Genomic DNA, 21,425 nt, shown 5'->3' on the forward strand with positions numbered 1-21,425 from the left:
TGTTTATTTGTAGGCTCGGGTTGTGTATTATAATGTCATTTGAATGACAGTTGCTTTTTAACCAAGACACCACAAAACGCACGACGTGTCCAACTTCAAATGACAGTGTGGGTTCGCGCGCGTGCGCGTACACGCACGTGCATAATTCACCTTCAAGCTGTAGAAAGTCAAGAAGTCTTTGGAAAAGTGCATTGAAAAAAAGCCTGATAGTAGCCTAAATTTAAGCTTTTATCTTAACCAGTATAGCAGTGAGCCTGTAGTTAATTTGTTTATTTTTTGGTGCAGCGATTCTTGCACAGGGAATAATGACGTACCAGAAAAAAATGCGCATTTTAATGTTAATAAGTCCTAACATTGTGCTGTGGGTTTAAACAAATGTTTTTCTGTTTTGATGCAATGAGTGAAATTTCATAACAATTCATTCACAAGGATTAAACCTATACAGTTTGCAAAATTTGGGAGGGTGGGCCTGTTCAGACAGAATAATAGAATTTGGATATACGGGTAAATCGATGATTTGCATTGTCATATTTTATCTTTAAATGACTACTCACAAAATCCTTCGTGTGTGACTTGCTCTTTTTGTAATTTAACATGCACTGAATGTTGCCAGTAGGCCTAACACATACTGTAGCTATTTGTCCTATAGACTATAGCTGTCTGGTAATTGTTGTGGATTAGGAGTCATTGCCAATTGCTGTCCTGTCTTATAGTTTAAACTGAAGTGTGTGGATAAACACAGTCTTAACAGGATAGATTATTTTTACAAACACAATTTGATACTAAGACAAGCCAAGACAACTTTAAAAGAAACTTTTTCTTGTCAAAATCATGTTACGGTACAGCTTTTATTTTTGCAGCACTGTTCACGGATGTGTGAATAAGTGGCCTGATGGCCACACTGCCACGGCCTATTTCAGTAATGAAGTAGTTTGGGTTTGTCACGGTCTGAAATAGACTTAAACCGAAGTTCGCGTAATTAAAGCACCATCATGCAGTTGGTTCGGCTATCGTTAACACAGTTTTGCAGTTATAATTGGAGTCTCATCAAAGTTACAGGGACTAATTGGGCGGCATATGGACACCTTAATGTAAAGTGATGCTTTATTAATTTCACATGAGTGCACGAATCAGAGCAAGTGACGCGGAATAACACACGGGAAGAGGCAGTTGATTTACCCCTGAGCAAGGCAGCAGGTACAGCAGCTGCTCATCTGCCATGATGGCATGTTAATAATGGGGTTATCAGATAAGATCAGTAAATTCCTCAATCAATTGCAAGAAACCTTAAACAGGCTTCTGCCTCGTTTTATTCAGGTCTTATTCTTAATTTACTGCTGTTTAATAAGGTTATTCACTGTTCTTTTGAGAGAAAAGAAAAGTCAGGCTAATTCCTTTTAAATGCTGTAGCAACCTGTTCCACTTATTTAGCCTAGCTGATGAACGGCTGAAAAATAGGATATTTCCATTTAAGCGCCCCTGTAGCCTAGTCACTTGGTTAGCAAATAGTCGTGGATTGCCTAAGTTACATAGCCTGAGTTTGTCGTCAGTGTCGAAATCAATTTAATTCAGCTGTTGCTTTTTTTTAATTCAACTTTTCACCCTCCTAATACTTCAAAACAACGTCATGCGTACAACTGCATGTGATAGTATTTTTAATGCAGGAGTAGGCCCATCTGTGTTTTCTTTCGAGAAGAACAATGTGTCTTGCTGATTTAAAATCCTCACGGTGCGCTATTTAAATACAGAATAAACAAAAGTGATTTTTCATAGGCTGTGAATATGTGGAACTAAAAGCCAGAGGTCAAGTACAATTGAATGCTTATATTTGTCGATGTTTATTCTAACGAATCCAAAGCCTTAGCCTGCACTCCTAATTTTATTCAGTATTGATTGGTGCGGTGTGGTGTGTTTTCAAGGCCTGTGTTCGTCTATATAGGCCAGCCACCAACACAGCAAAGAGCGCAGTAAGGAAAGATTTTTTTTTTTTTTTTTTTCAAACATTTTAAAGATAACATGCATTTCCCACCATATTAAATAATCCTGACTTGTTTCGGTATTTTATGCATAATAGCCCATACAATAGGCTTGTGGATACTGCATATTAATTGCACTCACATCTTAAAGCTATGTGAAGCAATAAGTTAATTTAGACTTGAGGATAAAAAAGATAAAACAAAGGCGGAGGTGCTATGAATCATATACAAAGAGCTAATTCAATTTCCCCCACCCTTTGGCCTACATGGCATCCGCCATAATATAGGCTAAAATCAAGTAGCTTCATTAATAAAGTTTAGTTTCCCCAGACACCATTTAGCAGAGGCTTTTTCCTAAACAAGCTGTAATTGTCATTTTGAACATCTATAACGCCTGCAAGGCTGTGTCACTTTGCAGAGCTGCCGAAATATTGATCCATGATCCTCTCTGCAAAGCACTTCATTGTTTCAGCTCGGATATGCTGCTGTAAGGCTTCACGGGAATGATGCGTCTGATTAATAATCTGTGTGAAACCTGTTAATAATTTAAACTGTACCTTCATATGCCCAGCCTGTTCATAAAAGGCCCGCTTTCTCTTTGCTCTTACACATTTCGCCTATATAAAAGCTATGTAATTTTTTTCCTTTTTTATTTGGGCTTCAGCTTGGCTAGGAGGAGGTCGTAAGCCTCAGTAGCTACATATTAAATAAACAAGTTAGTACATATGATTTTGTTGGCTTTTAAATGTTCAACCATTGCAAAAGTTCAGTCTCTATTTTTTTTAAAGGCATTGTGTAAAGGACGCCAGCGCTACGTGCTTGTCTCTGTCACTATTTCTTTTATAAACTATACTAACTGAATTGAATTCCACATGAAATGTATCCTCATTCAGAAGTGCTTGGAAAACAGTGTTCCTTATATCATCCTCTACAACGTAAATGCCACCGGCATTTCTCGGCACAATTGCCATAGAGAGCAAACACACATAAACACATCTCAAGTCGCACAGACAAGGCATGAACCTATCGATCCGCATGAGAATGTGTAGATGAGGTTTGCAGCCATATAAGCCTAAACCTGGCCTTTATATTCTTTCCATTATATGAGCGACATTGTCTGTCTCTGTCGCCCCACGTGTTTTTGGATCTGCAGCAAAATGATCTAAAATGATAAAACAAGCATATACTCTTACACTCCAAAAAATAATAGGCTAATAATAAAACCTGGACAGCAACTGTTATGGGCTGCAATAAGTTTTTTTTTGTTTGTTTTGTTTTGTTTTGTTTTTTCAAAAGTATGTGCTCTGCAGTCTGAGCATGTAAGGATAGAAGTGGTTGTACAGCAGAGAGAATAATAAAAAAAAAAAAAAAAAAAGTTTTATTAGCTTAAAAAATTGATTCAAACCTAAAAAATATATATATGGGGGTATTGCATTAATTATTGGACTTGTTTTTTAAATCAAAACAACTACTTTTTATTAGCCTACTTGATAGTCGTATTTTTAATTGTTAGGCCCATCTGATTATATAGCACGTAATGTTGACGCTCGCCAGTATTAATAAGAAAGCTATAGTCTTATTTGCCTCTTTCTTCTGGCCCTGTCTATTACAGGCCATACGGTTGAACAGCCACACTTTGTGAATTAGTGCTCCTTTGTCTCGACACACGTCACACACTCGCCATTGACATTGACTTCACATCAGAGATAGTTTAACTTTTTGTTTTATTTTGTTTTGTTTCTTTTATTCTACTTGTTCAACCGAGCGGTTCAACCCATTGTGGGGACCCTGACAGATGCAGGGCTCTAGCAGGTCCAGGACAGGGAAAAGTCTGAAAGGTTAATCTGTCCCCCGCAGATGTTGGCTTTGGGAGTCTTGAAGCGTCACCTTTGACATGTCCCCCATTCAGCAGGGGGTCCAGCAGGACACTGACCGCTGCAAGCTGTCACCTCGGCCGGCTGAGGACGCCCTGCACTGCCGCTCGATTACGCTAAACTGCTCTTGACGTGTCACGTTTGGGAGTTTAACACTCATGTAACATAATGTACAATGATATGGACACAGTGGTCATGTTATGTTACAGCGTGTAATAGCACTTTTCTCCAAGATGTTATATAGATGCTGTATATGAATATTTTATGTATATGTGTGTGTGTGTGTGTGTGTGTGTGTGTGTGCGCCTGAAGGCTATTACCGGCAATAAACATGGATCTCTCATTTAAATAAGTTATGTGTTCGCGTTATTGTTTATGACTTTATGTAATATCTTTAGTTTTATCAAACAACGTACTTCCTATCAAACCCTCGCATGAGGATTAAGTGTGCTCCGTGTACAATTAGGCCAGACGCGTGCGCGTCGCTAGAGCACACGCGCGCGCATACCATGCACACACGCGCAAACACACACACACACACACACACACACACACACACACACACACACTGCTGGGCTTGGTTCGTTAAGCCTAATGGTTGAACAATAGACACATCTGCTCATCTTTTTCTATCAAAAGAGAAGGTATACTCCAGTCTTCTTCGTTTGGTTAAACCGCCACATATTTTTTTAGCAGTGAGGGGGGTGGGGAGGTGCAGCTGAAGTAACCTGATAATGAAAGAATATTTGAGGAGAGTTGACTATTTTAGTAAATAGATGTAACCTCCTTGGCAGCACCGGGACTGCTAATTGGCTAAACAACTGTGCTCTTAAGAAGTTTTTTTTTTTTTCTTCCTTCCTTCACAAGGACCACTGTGCTGCGTGGGTCTTAGATAAAGGTTCTGAGGTTTGGATCCCACACCCCACCAGTTAAAAATCAACTCCAAATGAACCCGGAAGTTTACTTCATTTGCACTTAATAATTTAAGGAGGACTGACGATCGAGCCTCATTATTGTTCTAATGAATTACATATTTTCTATAAAAACACAGCTCGTGATTGATCAGTAGACACGGTAACCATTCCACATCCAGGTGCCGATGCTGAGAGGATTTTGAGAGAGACCCGTTTCCATTTACATTTTCAACATTTCAATAAGCCATAAGCTACTAAATATTATCCGGGACAATTGGCTTTAGTAGGTGGTTTGATACCTCCCTTCCTTAATAAGTTAGTTGACGTCAGAGTCATGGGGCGGCGTGTGCCTGTATGTGCGCGTGCGGGTGTGTTTATGAGAGAGAGAGAGAGAGAGAGAGAGAGAGAGAGAGTATGCGTGTGGAGATGGGTGCCTCTAGTGCGCATGTGCAGACAGTGATCTGTGCTGCGGTGGAAGAGGGGCTGGAGAGACACGGCTAGAGAGATGGCGCGGCACCCAACCGGAGCGCAAGGACTGCTGGCTGGCGGTGGGGGGGCTTGAATTATAAGAAGAATCAGAAACTAAACCCCCAAAAACAAGAAAAACGGATTCGGAGAGGGAGTTTCCTTTTTGCAAAAAAAAATAAAAAAGAATCAGACGCAGGAAAAAATATCAGGCCCAAATATAAGGACAGGGAATAAGCAATTAATAACGGAGGCTGCTGCAAGAAGAAAAAAAAACACAACAAAAGGAAATTGAACTTTACTGGACATTAGGACTTCTGGACATCAGCTAACTGCGGTAGGTCAGATAGATGGTTTGTCCACAGTGCTGCCCGGATCATGAACGCCCAGCTGTCGATGGAGAATATTGGCGACCTGCACGGAGTGAGCCATGAGTCTGTGGCCGGCCACGGAGAGCTGCTGGGCGGCCACAGTCCGCATTCCCGTCCGGGCCCCCGGGGTCTGAGCCACCGCGCTATGGGCATGGCGACCCTGCTGGACAGCGGAGACTATCACCCCAGCCACCCCGGACACCTGCATCCAGCCATCAGCATGTGCGAAGCCCCCCCTGGCATGAGTGCGAGCAGCACTTACACCACCCTTACACCCCTGCAGCCCTTACCCCCCATTTCCACCGTGTCCGACAAGTTCCCTCCCCATCATCACCACCACCATCCTCATCATCCTCACCCACATCCCCACCAGAGGATCCCCGGAAATGTCAGCGGCAGCTTCACGTTGATGCGCGAGGACCGGGGTCTGGCGCCTATGAACAGTCTCTATCCCGCATATCATCACAAGGATCCCTGCATGGGTCAAAGTCTCTCCCCGTTGTCTGGTTCCGGTCTGGCCAGCATACACACCTCTCAGGCCGGCATCCCGCCCTACGCTCATCCCGGTGCAGCCATGCCGGGGGAGAAGATGCTCACCCCCAGCGGGTTTGAGGCTCACCACCCGGCCATGCTCGGCAGACACACGGAGCAGCACATGAGCTCCTCGGCGGGCATGGTCCAGATCAACGGCCTCCACCATCACCCGCACGCCCATCTCGGCGCGCAAGGGCATGGCCAGGGGCTTGGGAACAGCCGGGAGCAGGCCTCCGGGCCCGGGCAGCAAGGGGGCGGCGGAGGAGGGGGTGGTGTTTCAGGGGGACAGATGGAGGAGGTGAATACCAAAGAGGTGGCGCAGAGGATCACCACAGAGCTGAAGCGCTACAGCATCCCTCAGGCCATCTTTGCCCAGCGCGTCCTGTGCAGGTCCCAGGGGACCCTGTCCGACCTACTGAGGAACCCCAAACCCTGGTCCAAACTCAAGTCCGGCAGAGAGACCTTCCGCCGCATGTGGAAATGGCTGCAGGAGCCTGAGTTCCAACGCATGAGCGCGCTCAGGCTCGCAGGTGAGCGAAGCCTCGGTAAAGCCCCCTTTTTGCTTTTATCTTTTGTTTGTGGTGCTGGGAAATCAAACGCTCAAACAGGGGCGTTAAATCAGCACAGAGGGAACATCTGTCTTGAATGCCACCTTACTGAGCCATGGGCGTCCATAGGGTTACAGGGAGAGATATGAACACTTGCCATACCTTTACTTAGGTCTAAAATTGTTTTTGCAATTTTCATCATTAGAATGGAGAGCAAAAAGCAAGCAACATCTCTAGACACCTGTGTGGAAGGCATATAACTGTAAGGGCAGCATTCTGGACAGTTGTTCCATCTAAGATAATAGTTTGGTGACTTGCTTCTTACAATTTATTGCACTGACCACAAATAATGTCTTGTCAGTCATCTCCAGTTGATTCACCCAGAAACCAAGTCGTCACCAAGCTAAGTGGATTGGGAAATTTTAATGGCAAATAATATTAGACGGCTGGGGGAAGTAGGCCATGCCTTAGGGTTAATGATCTGAGTCCCTACTGCTGATATTTCTTTATGGCTTTCAAAAGAATGTGCAGATTTTTTTTTTTTTTTTTTTTTTTTTTTTTTTTTGTACCTTTAGGACATTTCATGGACATCATCTCAACTCTAAGAATGAAAATTAGTGCATCAAATTTGCAGTCTCTGAAGTTAAGGCTTTAATGAGTGTCACATCAAATGCATGCCATGATATCAATATGCATTGGCCCACCCTTCTCCCGCCCCTGTCTCCTACACTGACTCGGGGGTTTTGGGAAACAAGTGCTCATGTCATTTTACCTCAAAATATCGACCGCGGACTGTGTGCGTAAGCTGATCCTTTTCCCAGAAATCGTTAGGAATGTGTTTATTTTGTGTAGATGCATCTGATCAGCTTTTTTGGTGTCGCTCTTGTTGTAAACACACACACACACAGACAGACAGAGAGAGAGAGAGAGAGAGAGAGAGAGAGAGAGAGAGAGAGAGAAAGAGAGAGAGACTGGGTGCGCGTGCACGTGCATTTGTGGAAAAAGTAAATTCAAATGTCATGTAACCTAATGCTGAAGTCATGCATTATTCAATGAGTGTCTTGGCTTTGTGTGTCACTTTGGCTAAATTATAGGCCTTTATTCCATGATGAACTTAATAAATATAGAATAGAATAGAATAGAATAGACCAATCTCGTTTTACAACGTGCAGTCCATGGATTTTTGTTTATGTTTTGATAGTAAAGTTGCCTAAGGTTTTCCTAATTAACTGATAGCACTCTGTATTAATTTGTCCCTGAGGTCCACACCAGTCAATTAGGGCGCCTCATGCCCACGCGCGTGTTCACGAGCATTCAAAGGGGTTTTTAAACACGTTTCTAGGCCTAATCAATGAGCTACAAACGGACTTTTTGAGGCATTTTTTTTTTAAAGTGTGTGTGTGTGTGTGTGTGTGTGTGTGTGTGTGTGTGTGTGTGTCTGTCTGTCTGTCTGTCTGTCTGTCTGTCTGTCTGTCTGTCTGTCTGTCTGTATGTGTATGGGTTGGTTGACTAAACATAAGCGAAAGAGAAAAAAGAGAGTTGAGTTTTTAGTACGGACTTCCTACACTACAAAAGAGAGTCACGCCTCTTTCCAAACATTTTTTTTCAATTGATCATTATTGTTAAATTAATCTCATATTCGTTTTATAATCATCAGTAAGAATAAATCCAGCTTGTTAGTACCCTCGACCATAGGTTGTTTTGAATTTTCTGAAGGAGGCAGATTTTCGGATCTGACTAATCGGAACTTGCGTTTCTCAGGCCTGTTTCAGTGTCCAGTCTTGTGGTCAATGATCTTTCTTGTTCGGAGACTCCTCGCCAAAATTAGAAACATTAAAATATTAAAATGAAGGCATTTCAGTCGGAATTGGTCATAAATAATTAGATTGGAGGAGGCTTGAAATGTAGGCTACAGTTAAAAGCTAAATTAATATGGAGAGAACAGGCTGAGCGCCATTTTATTGATCCGTTCGTTTCTAGGTGAACTAGATATTTGACCGTGTGCTGAAGTAGATGTGATAAACCTATTGATTTTAGGCTTCTGAAATTAATCTCGGGGCCCTTTCTCCTTTTCCCACGTATTCACTTAGGCAACCCAGGTTTTGTGAATTTTCTTTTAAGTGTGCAATATCGGCTAGGTATTTTGGTAGAACAGAATAGTATAGAGTTGAATAAAATAGAACAGAACAGAACAGAAAAGAACAGAATAGAATGGAATAGTTTGGAAGTAGAGAGGTTTTTATTTAAGGCTGATTGAGAGTAAACTGATTCATAAATAAAAAGCTTAGGCTAATTTTAGTGCTTTCTCAAATATAGATTAGAAATATATATTATTTATTTGTGCATTAATTCATTCAAACATTTATTTATTCATTCATTCATTCATTTCAGTTTGTTTTTTTTAAAGCATTAAATTGCTGAAACCGTCTTTTAAATTCTGGCTGCAGTGGCGGTGGGACAGTTTTTCAGTTGGATATTTGCAGCATTTCCAACACACAGGTCTGTTTATTGTTCTCCTGTGCGCTCTGTGACATTATGAAACCACAGGTGAAAGTCACGCCATGCCACTCGGCCCAGTGTGTGTGTGTGTGTGTGTGTGTGTGTGTGTGTGTGTGTGTGTGTGTGTGGAGTTATCTGTGTATTTGTAATGATTACCCGGGAGCAGCAGCAGTGTGTGTGTGTGTGTGTGTGTGTGTGTGTGTGTGCGCGCGTGCCTGCGTGCGCGCGTGCGCGTGCGCGTGTGCCTGTGTGTGTGTGATTAGCCTGATAACGAGGCCGTTGTTGTTTCACCTGATCCTGGGAAAGCTCCCTCACTGTCGGGCCTCTTGTGCCAGGCCGCTCGCTCCGCGGTGGCTCCTGCTGTCTGAGTGGCCTTCAGTCCTCCTGATTTATAGCAGCCTTTACATGAGGAGCCCCGGCCCTCTGTTAATATTTACCAGCACTGGAGACAGCGGGCTGCTCATACAGACAACTACACACCAATTTATGGTCATGTGGACAGGCCACTGCACCGTACTTTAGCCCACACAAGAAACGAGACTGGTTGGAGGTCCTTATAAAAAAAGTTTGAATTGATCTGATTTAATATATAGACTATGAATATTTTGAACTCGTAGGCTACTTGCAAATACATATATATATATATATAATATTTAGAATATTAGTAAAATGTACGGATTAAAAAGCAATACTCATATGAAACTATAGACTTAAACACCCAGGAAATATTACAGTAATACCATAGAGGGTTAAAAACACTAAGTACACTCTGTCACTAAATATAAGCACGCAACTGAGTGCCGCAGACACGCCATCACCTAATTCCTTCTGGGAATGTTTCAGAAGTAAATGTTATAGCGATTTTTCGTTAGGGCAGTGATATCCGCTCAGATGATTCAATTTGCAAATAGGCATGTTACATAGGTCGATTTTCCCCACCACATACATTATGTTAGGAAATGTATGTGCATTTCACTGGCTCACCTTCCTCTTTACTCTTAAATATTGGCTTTGTTTTGTTGAAATAAACGGCGGTGTCACGCCTAGTTGGAGGATTGTCTTTTTCCAACTGGTAAATTCGGAAAATGTAATCATCTCTGTTATTATTTTCGAGTTAGTGTATACCGTTTATTAGTTTTCCCATTGTGTCACTGTAAGGCCCGGCTCCGGCAGCCCACGTCTGCCCCCTCCTGGTGCACGTCGATACAAGAACCTAATTTGCAATGGGAAAATAAGGGTCAGGGTTTTGCAAAGACAAATATGCAGCTAAAAAGACTCTGGTTTGTTGCCAGACGGATTCTCAAGGACACTGTCCTGAAATTAGTTGGACTGTGGTTCTATGTTGTATGTCTGTTGTAGGTTGTAGAAGCTTTTTATTGTTTTCAGCACCGCGGACAGCACTCATTGTTCCCCTGCTGCGCTGTGGAGCCAGTCTGCTCTCCTCCAAGATTAGTGGCTCCCAAATTAGGGTCCGGGGACCAACAGGCATCCTCAATTGAGATTCCATGGGGTCCCCAACAAAATTTAGATTTTAATTGGACTATTATTTCCCTTCCTAAAGATCTGCAAAGTGAGAAAGTGTGTAGGTTTGATTATTTGGTTCAGATGTCCCATTGCTCCTTCTCATCTACACAGAATAGTCAGTTGCACAGTTCTGTGCTAAGGCAGATAAAATGTCAAAAAATAATCACAGATGGGGTTCCTTATAGGAAGATCTTAACAAATGTGGGATTTGTGGTCAAATGTGTATCTATTTAGAGTTCTATAACAAGACTAATGTGACTTAGGGTATGCCATAAGAGGCTAAAACAGCATGCCCAGTTGTACAAGAGTGTGTTGTGTCAATACTAAAATGTCTGTTAATGTATTGTGTTACCAGTATTTTCCACATCCTGGATTAAGCCAAAGAGTATGCAAGTATATGGCACATTTTCATTACAGCCAAACACTACAGCAGCTGATTCCACTATTTAAATCACCTTTGACCAGACAGGTGGAACTAATAAGCAAAATCAGCTGCTGTGGTGTTTTGTTGGGAAAACCTCCAGAGCCTTGGGTCATGATGGCAAATGGTGGAGATGACTGACTTCCATGGGTCAGCTCCATGCAGTGACACATTTATTTAATCACAATTTTGCTTTGTTAAGCAAAAATCAAATGCCAGATTGACTTTTTTTTAACCCTAGAGAAAAGTAGACAGAGAGAAGACATTCCTTAGTAATCCAGGCCTTTGACAACAAGGTGTACCAGTTTTCTGTAAGAAATGTTCTGAGCTATGTGTTTTAGTTATTAGTTTTTTGGTTTCTCTCTCACTTTTTCTTCTCTCTCTCTCTCTCTCTCTCTCTCTCTCTCTCTCTCTCTCTCTCTCTCTCTCCTATTCTCCATAGCATGTAAGCGTAAAGAGCAGGACCATGGGAGAAGTGAGCGGGGAAGCGTGTCCAAAAAGCCCCGGCTGGTGTTCACTGATGTGCAGCGGCGGACACTTCACGCCATCTTCAAAGAGAACAAGCGTCCATCCAAAGAGCTGCAGGTCACCATCGCCCAGCAGCTGGGCCTGGAGCTGGCCACAGTCAGCAACTTCTTCATGAACGCACGCCGCCGGAGCCTCGATAAGTGGCTGGACGACGGCTCCAGTCACCCAGCCAACTCTGGCCCCAATGCCTGCACCAAAGCCTGAAGACGGACTGACTTGACCGACTCAATGACTGACTCAACCTCGGTGGAAAAGCTTTAAAACTTAAGAGAAACAAAGAGAAACTTAAAAAAAGACCTTGAAGCAACGTTTTGCCCTTAAAACCTGTACTATACTGATATTTATAGTATCCAAAGATGAAAAAACAAACCAAAGACTTCTTCTTTGACCTGCTTTAAAATGTTTGTTTCGGCAACACATTTATGTGTAACATACTGCAAAAGACTTTAGATCTACTTCCCCTGCCCCTGTCACTGGTCTCACAGCTTTACTACACCCCCCAAACCCCCACCCAATATCAACCTATCATTCACCGTCCTTATCTTTAATCTGACTGGTTGGTTTTAATGACGGGTCCCTGAATGGAGGTTTAATCAGCCTACCGGCAGTGTGTTCTGCAGCTGTCCACACCCTCGAAAACAGCAAGAATGTGGAGCTCCAGTGGGATTGGCCAATCAACTTTAAGGAGAAATCCTGCTGAAGCGACTGGATTGTTGTGCAACCTTATGGATTGGTGGACTTGTCTGTCTATCTGTCTGTCTGTCTGTCTAGCTGTCTGTCTTTCTATCAAGTGTTCCAGACAGACAGGGAAATGCCCAAAAGTAGGCTGCTAACCCAAAACCGAACCCTTAACCAAACCAAAACCCCGACTTACATCCACATGGTAGTGCTTTCTTCCAACATGCTGAAACGTTGAATATTAAAGACAACGGAAGCCTTGTATGCCCCAAAGCCTCTCATGCAGCTATGACATGAAACTGCTTAAGAATATCCTATGAAGTCATTTGACCAAAGATAATAGTATATTTTGTAGTTGATAATCTTAAGAGTATTTTTACCTCATTTACTCTCTTACCTCCAAAGACAGACTGTTAGTTAGGCACCACAAACAAGAGAATAAAGTATTACTGCTAATGGTCCATAAAGCCTTCTGAGTCATCAACCATGCTCTCTACCAATTGGAATCACAATATTACCCCTGTAATTAATTAATATAACTAACATTTGCCTTATGGATGCCTCTTGAATCAAACTGAGTATTCCAGTTTTATCTTTGCAATCCGCTCAGTGAATGTTACCCTGATAAAGCTAATTGTGAAGACTCAGCAGCCTTCCTTTGCTTAAAGTGTAGTAATTCCGTTCAGCTACTGTACCTGCTAATGCTTACAGGTCTTTCTCTGTGATCAAGTCATATTTTAAGTTTTGAAATGCCAGCAGCTATCAACCAAAGACAAATACATTTAGTAGTAGTGTTTCTCAGTGATGGTGACGGTGTGCTTTATAGGACAAACAGCAGCACTGCACTTAACACGAGTTCAGTATTGCTCACTTGTCACGCATGCTCTTCCATGAGCTTCATACGTATTTGACTTTTATCTCCCCTATCAAAGGCGTTAGACAGAGGGGATGATATCAAATGATCAAATCACTTTCATACGCTTACACGGCAATGTCAGCTCCTCACCTGAATACGAAAACACCCTACCCCATTTGCCGATCCCCAGTCTCGATCCTTCTTTCACTCCCCTGGTGAGCTATGCATTTCAGCGCTAGGAAGAAAGCACTACACAGGGTTGGCCCAGGGCACAGGGGCGTTGGATATATGAGCTGGCCCCTTGCCCTTGTCCTACTCATGGCCAGGGTTAGCAGCTCTACAGTCATCAGAACATCACCGCTGAAGAAAAGGCGAGAGAGAGCTGCTTCTTCATGTCCGAAAAGAAAACCAAAAAGATGACAAGAAACAAAAAAATGTGTTAAGACCTGCTGATGTTTTATAGTGTGAACCAAAGATGCTACCTCACTCAAGTTCCATATGTGATTTCTATCACTTTGATGATACCAAAGATAACCAAAGATTTTTCTCATTGCACGGCCTCTACGAGTGATGTTAATAGATGGTGTATGTCTCCCCTCCCCCATCTCCTCTTTCTGCCCCTCTCCTTTATTCTACCGCCCACCCCACCCCACCCCACCCCTTTCCACACACACACACACACACACACACACACACACCTGCACTCAATCCATGCACCCCTGCTATGCGTGCTCTCGCTTCATCTGTGCTCTGATTACAGCTCCATAGAAAGTTATGCTGATGTAGCTATAGACAGATATGCTGATCTAGCCATAGATACACACAGGCCATCCAGGCACCAGTACCGGGACACACCTAACTTGCTAGCAATGTTACCAGTCTTTTTTTTTTTTTTTTTTTTTTGTGCCTGTTAGCAATACAAAACTATTATTATTCCTACCATTTTATTGTCTATTGACAGTGGAGACAGACTAATATGTGAAAGCTGATATGGCCTATCTCATGGCAGGCTAACAAAAAACATAAAACAGATGTTTAGACTTGGTTCACGGATCATCTCAAAGTAGACAGAGTGGATTTCATGGAAAACTACAAGTGTACTGGGCTAGCATGTTTATTTTTCCGTTCTATTCCCACAAAGCCCTGCCTCTCAGTGTGTATCTATAGGTTGATAGACATCTTTACATGACAACAGGCAGACAAGCTGACATAGCCATGGGCAGAATTGTTGACTCAACTATAGGCAGACATGTTCCTGAAAGTAGAAGCAGACGTGTTGCAATCTTTCTAAAACTCCCAGGACGAGTGCCTTGCTTGAACCAAAGTGTTAAACCGCTGTTGACCTCTCACCTTTGACTCTGTGAATACCTCAGCCTGTAGAAGGGCCACTACTGAAGAAACAAGGAAGAAGTCTTTCTCACACCGTGGTGCTTTCGCCAGCGCAACCATGCAATGAAAACATACCAAAGGAATTTCTGTTGTCCACTTCTACAGATAAAAACCAAAGGTCTTTGTTTCTCCTCTCCTAAGCTCCTTTTTACCCCAAATCCTCCATCCCTCCTTTCCCCATCCTTCCTCCTCTGTCTGCCGCGTGTAGGAAGGCCCAGCACTCTGGCCGTGCATGTCTTTACCAATGTCTCTGAATACCTCATAGAAATAATTCCTTTGAGTTCTGCATTGAGACGTCTATCTGTGAGTAAGGCAGAACTCGACTAGTGTGGTAATTGTTATTGTTACTTCAAAAAGCTGTATGATTATCTATTTTGAAGTTTTTTTTTGGCAGAAGTGCTCTGTTTCAAGTCACGGTGGACAAGTTTCAGGGTTGATGTATGAAACTTAAAAGATGGAGGGAGAAGCGTATTTTTTATCAGACATTGGTTTATGCCAATATTATAATGAAAGTAGACTATTGTTTTTACAGGGTAAAACCAACTGCTGTGATAATGTGTTCATATTTTTCCTTTTCTCTACTTCTGTGTTGTGATTTTAATTTAATTGCATTTTTGTATTGGTTAACCACTGCTTTAATTTATGCATTTGTAGAAACTCTAGATTTGTATATAGTAGGTTTTTGAGAAAACAAACAAAAAAAGACAGTCAGTTTTATGTTACAGCCTTATTTCCCATGCTTAGATATAACGAAGGAGTAGTTTGTATTCTTCTTCACCTAAATCTTAGCCGGCACTTCAGTATGTGTTTTAAACACTGCCAGATACCCAGACAGTTGATTTGCCAACGGAGACAAAGTTATATAGGAGTTACTTTGTTGAACAGCTGGCAAAAAGCAGTGTGTATGTGTGTGTGTTTTTTCTATTCTTTTGACTTTTTAAAAAAAAAAACAGTTATTTTATGGGTATTACTGCACATCCAAAGATTTTTAAAACAAACCAAAAATAGGAAAAAAAATATGTATAATGTTGAAAAGCACTGGCATTTGTGAGGTAGACTTGTTGACTTTTGATTTGCCATTCGCACGGGTATAGAATGTAGAAGGCGTAGGGCTATGTAGACAAGCTTACTCTACCATGTGGGGAATCTCCTGTTCAATGTACAATCTGAAGCATTTGAAACGAGGGCTGCAAGTCCCACTCACTTTGCTGTCTCATGCACAGAGTGAGGTGGAGCGTAGGCTGGGCAGCCGGTCTGCCAGGGGCCGTGCCGCGGAGCTGGGTCTGTTTTTATTGCTGTGGCACCGCCGCCTTGCTCCATCTAGTATCTGTTCTTTTGGTACGTACTCGTGTAATGACTATGAGCAAAGTCTAATAAAACTGCGAAGAACCTTACCAAGGAATCAGTGTGTGAGTGTGTATGGGGATGATCACCTGGATGGCACATTTCTTTTTCTGTATGTGTCACTATGAGTGTGTGAGTGTGTGCAATTCAAATGACCGTGCTGAGATGCGGGTGTATGTCTGTGTTTCTTTAAAACTGTGTGTGTGAGTGTGAGTGTGTGTGTATGCGTGCATGTGTGTGGCTGATAGGTGCATATAACAACAGGTCACTCACTGTTTGTACAATTTATTCTTTGTCATGCTCAGACAGCACAGAGTACTCCAAGGAGAGAAGGTCATAACCAAAATATCCACGGTAGATTACATTAGTATCACTTTACTATGTTATGCAGTTTTACTATGTTATGTCACAGAATGTACAGTGTGGAAGTTTTTCAGCTGATTACTGGTATTTCTAGTTACTTATATAAATATGATTCTGGATGAAAGAAGGAATGAATGACGCAGCGTGGACCTAATTTCCCCCCATTCTCACATTTTGTTTTTGTTTTTTTACGGAGTTCACAAGGAGTTCCCATATGATAGGTAGCTTGGCTACAAGTCTCATAACAATACTGCAGCGCCAAAGACAATCATCTGGATCTCTTATGCTGGGGGACTTAGTTTCTTCACCTGGAGAGGGGTGTCCTCCAGCTATTCATATACAAAGATGCTTGGAGGGTTTTGATATACAAGCATATTTGTTGTCATAGACGTTTAGGAATAGATTACAGTAGTAGTTCATCTTGCACTTGCATTTCCAAATGAAATCTCATTGCTCTTGTCAGCCTTGTGCTCTTGTCAACCTTGATCTCTTTCTTTTTGCCTTCCCTTAAACTCACAATGCTTCTTCAGTTTTCAGTGTGCATGTGTGGGTGTGAGTGCATGTGTGTTTGTGTGTGTGCGAGTGTGCGCGCGCGTGTGTGCATGCATGCATTTGTATGCGTGTGTATGCGTGTGTGCATGTGTGCGTGCCTGTGCCAGAGAGGCAATACTTTAGGTGTTACTCTCAGATGTATAACTCCATGTCTCATGAGTTGATTTGTCATCCCTATTTCCCAGGCTTTGCTACTGCTCTCTCAGTGCCGTGCAATATCATCTGTTGTGATTGCTAAGCAAATGAAAAAAAGAAAGAAAATTGAGAAGCAAGTGATGATGTCATCCAGCTTTTTTCAGTGTTCAAATGTTTCAACATTTCTGTAGTCACAAAAAAAGTAGAAAATAAAATGTTGGTATTTCCAGCTATTGAATCCTGGCTCGTGTTATTCTTTTTTGTGTATATGTTTTTAGCATTTTTTTTCTGGCTCAGATGAGCAAATTGAATCAATAAAACATTGAATCAGATAAAGAACTGGAGTGGCTTGCCAAGACAGTTGCTGCAATGCCTCAAACTACTGAGATCCTGAAAGGCTCATGGGCTCAAGGCTCATGTCTGTGATGGAAATCTGACCTGAAGTGTTTCTGCATATCAGTGTGCAGGGCCTGGCACCAGGCCACCTATGCTAATGCACCCACTATAAAATTGCACTGTAAAATCCTTAAACTGTCCAGTTAATGCCACTTGATTCCTTAATGCTACCTGTCTTTCATTATTCAGTATGTATCAATATTATATTTTAAAAGCAGAGCTATTATTTAAGAGGTCTAAAGAATAGGACTTCCTAACTTTAAACCAAACCCATAGTGTGCTTTAATTTCATGCCGCTGCTCTTTTTACACAAGCATATGTCATGCCAGTTGGTGTCTGCTTTTATCCAGAGCGCTTCACAGTGAAATGACCATTCAGGCTAGACCTCTGTTTTAAGTACGAGTTGTGCCGATGGGAATGGAGCCTCCCAGCTCCGGTGGTGCCCTGCTGTAAGAGTTTACATTCAGTTGTGTGGGATTGTATAGAAACATTTTACGTTCAATAATCAGTAACTTTAGAATACTTTTGTACTGCATTATATTATTCAGAGAAAATTTGACTTAAAAAAAGCGGGAAAATATAGGCTAGTCTTGTTCTTCAAATTATCAAAACTGAATTAATTATTAAAATAAATCATTAAAAGACACTGGATCATCATTTTAGCTGTACCACTGTGATACACAGGATCACAAGTGAACTAAACCACACTGAGCCATGCCTGTCTGATCAGTTAAAAATTTTGCAATTATATTAGCTGAACTCAGCGACATAGCAATTAAAGCTGAATTTCTTTAAATGTCCAGTAGTTAAAGTATTGTGTAATTACATTTTCTGCTTGTTAATAAGTTTTATTTGATGGAATGCACCATGTCAGTACAAAAGCATCACACAATCTGCAGTTTTATTTCAAATATCCAAACATAGGAGTTGATTTCCAATTCTATGTGTTCAGTGCAGACACAACCCTCATTTTTTATTTACCAGTAGTTACTTCCTTCCCTCATCTAAGTGAAGCACTGGCCTGGCCTGGAGGCCTCACCTCTGTCTGGGTCAAAGGTTTGGTAAGGCTACTTAGGGAGGCAAGCTGCCAAACCTGGATCTCTACCTGGAAATACTTTCCCTCAGGATGCTGTCAAACCACAAGAGCCATGCAAGATGTCTGAGCTGTAATGCCTGTTGGGAGGATTAGCTTGGTAAATCTTGTCTGAGGAAAAACAAAATAAACACATGATGTTGTGTCATTACCGTCTTTTGCTTCCTCTGCTTTCCTAGCAGACACAAAGCCTCCAACCAACGCTCACAAGCAGCTCCACCAGTCACTAATTTGTGTGTGTTTATGTGTGTGTGTGCACTTTCAAGCTTTTTAAATGGCCTTAAATGAACAGCAGAGAAGGACTGGATTGTACCAGACAGATGAAAGGTATAATACCTTTTGCCTGTTTACACTGCATATTTATGTAGAGATCTGCCTTGAGTGGAGAGCCCAGACAGGGACCCAAGGGAGCCCTACCACCTGGCAACATGTCCGTGCTGTTTCACCCCATGTGCTCTCTCATTTGTACAGCATTTGTCTTTCTGTCACTGGAGTTGTAGCTCTTTGATCATTGCCTCACTTTTGTTTTCTTTTCTTTTTTATATATATATTTGCTGCTGGGGCTGCAGTTTTTCATTAAACATGTTTGGTGCCAGCAACAAAAATGACAACTGTTGCTGTATCATTTCAATGAGTGGCATTTATTCTCCCACTGCTAGGATAACAACTGCTGATATAGCTTTAAATAATGTATAAGCACTGAATTAGCCTAATGAACAAGACCACACATTTGAGTCTGTATTTGAGGGCTCTTGTAATAAATGATCTGCACTATTTGAATCCTACCACTAGATGGGTCTATGGCACTTCCTCAAACACCAGAGGTGCTTTGTGTCGCAAAGTGGTGCTTTGTGGAACAAACTCTTAAACACCTAACCTATTTATTTATGTAGACCCATGCATGTCATGTTGTTTTGCACTCTATTGGTCAATTCTCCTCAAAATTAAAATACTGATAGAACTCCAGATTGGACATGGACTTAGTGTGCTGCTTCTTTGTGAGTTTGACATGCTTTCATGTGCCTGGGTCACACAGAGTAGACATACTTTCACTCATAAAACAAAACCTTGGCATTAAACAGCTGAACAGAATAAATGTGGGATATGATTAAGAGTCAGCACCTGTAAATTTGTAAACCTTGCTCTTTTGCCAAGGGAAGTCCCCTGATCAACTGATAATTTGCATTGATAAACTGAACTTAGACAGCTATATGAATTTATAAACACAGAGCAAAGGCCGAGGAAATCATTTTAAAATCATTTTTCCAATTGAAAATTCGCTTACACCAGACAGTCTGGCAGTTACTTATTTTAAAAAATGTATGACTCGAGTCACAAGAGTTCACACTAAAGTGACTTTTCTTATGTCGCAAGACAAGACACTAAATGATTTAAACCAAGCAGAATAGCTTTTTAAAGCCAAGCGCAAAGTCTGGAAAGATTATTTGAGGATAACAAACACCAGTAACACACTAAAGGCAGAAGGCAAGCTGTCACACAGTTTCTTGTGTCCTCATTTTGGCCTTTGCCTTTGTTTCAGAAATCTTATCACAGAATATGGAAACAAAGAGCTCTCACTCTGCCATTTTTTTCAAGGCACCAAAAGCACAAGTGTTCATTTGTACTAAGTCACATACAAACACAGCACGGTTAACATCTGTAGCTAAAATGTTTATAATTTCGGGAAAATAAAAACAGATAGATTGTGGCATATTGGTGGCAGGAGAGGCAATACCAATGTTGTGTCTCCAAGATCTGGAAAGTGTGATGTTCATTGCTGGTACCTATTCTCAAGATAACTGATACAGATTATGTCTGTTATTATATATTATTATGATAGTTTTATGCACTCAGCTCACACTTATCACTTTGTGAATGATAAACTGTGCTATCAATTTTGCACAGTTTACAACATTTGCAGATGGGTAACATTTAGCAAAATAATTCTTTCCCAGCAGGACAAAACTTTTCGATTGGTTTGCTTCCAAATCTCGATGCAGCAGAAAATAAGATCCTTCTTTGTGTTTTTCTTTTTGTGTTTCCCCCAGCACTGTTATTTACGTCATGAATTATTGTTCCTTATATCAAAATAATTTTAATAGATAGATTAAAAAAAAAAAAAACTCAGGATAGCCCTGTACCAAAATGATTCTATTCCATGTTTACACAAGAAAGGAAGAGAAACCTCTGTAGCCATGATGGATACTTCCTATCATGACATGACAAGCACTGAGCTTTGCAGTGTTTGAAAATTTGTGCAATAATAATGATAATAATAATAATAATAATTTGTGCAATAATCCATATTCAATACCATACTCATGTGCAATAACCTGTGCAATAACCCACATTCAATACCATACTTATGTGCAATAACCTATAGTGCAATAACTCCTGTCCATGTTTGCACTTGTACATATATTTTTTCTTTCTTTTTATTATTCTATATATATTTATATTTATATTTATATTCCTTTCTTTATTTTTCTTGACTATTTGCTCTTTTAACTTGTTCACTTGGAGTGGAGTTGTTATTGTAACAAAAAGTAATTTCCCCCTGGGAATCAATAAAGTATTCTGATTCTGATTCTGATTCTGAAAATTTGAAGTAGGCTACTTGTGATCTTCAGTTGCAATTGCTGCCTCCCAAAAGGGATCAGGGACCATGTCGCCCTTGCTTTTGAGCCTGTCTGCCAAGTGTCTCGAGCCTATGAGAATTGCTTGCTCATTGCAGCATCTGTGCCCTGGTGATTTCGGATTAGCACATTCATATTTAAACTAATCATCATGAGGTCACAAGTGTGGATTTATGGGGAATTTAAAAACGTTTATTTTTATTTATTTATTTTTAAGTTTCTCAACCAGCCAGAACTGAGGACCAGAGCTCTCACAATAACACATACTGAGTAATTCATCGTTTCTAATATAGACGATCTTTGATTTCATGCAAGGCGAGCAAGCCAGA

At 41.3% G+C, this 21,425-nt stretch overlaps 1 protein-coding gene across 2 annotated transcripts; it reads left to right on the top strand.

Annotated features, from left to right (window-relative positions):
* The first annotated feature begins 5,607 nt into the window (after positions 1 to 5,607).
* On the top strand, positions 5,608 to 11,858 carry onecut1 (one cut homeobox 1). 2 transcript variants are annotated; one of them, XM_030048163.1, is made up of 2 exons: positions 5,608 to 6,679; positions 11,569 to 11,858. In XM_030048163.1, the coding sequence occupies exons 1-2, from the start codon at positions 5,608 to 5,610 to the stop codon at positions 11,856 to 11,858; spliced, it is 1,362 nt and encodes a 453-aa protein (XP_029904023.1). The 2 variants fall into 2 exon arrangements, with proteins under 2 accessions (XP_029904023.1, XP_029904024.1); XM_030048164.1 differs by having other exon boundaries at positions 5,608 to 6,664.
* Positions 11,859 to 21,425: the final 9,567 nt, after the last annotated feature.

The sequence above is a fragment of the Myripristis murdjan genome, chromosome 3 (genome assembly GCF_902150065.1).
Source record: "Myripristis murdjan chromosome 3, fMyrMur1.1, whole genome shotgun sequence".
Lineage (NCBI taxonomy): Eukaryota > Metazoa > Chordata > Actinopteri > Holocentriformes > Holocentridae > Myripristis > Myripristis murdjan.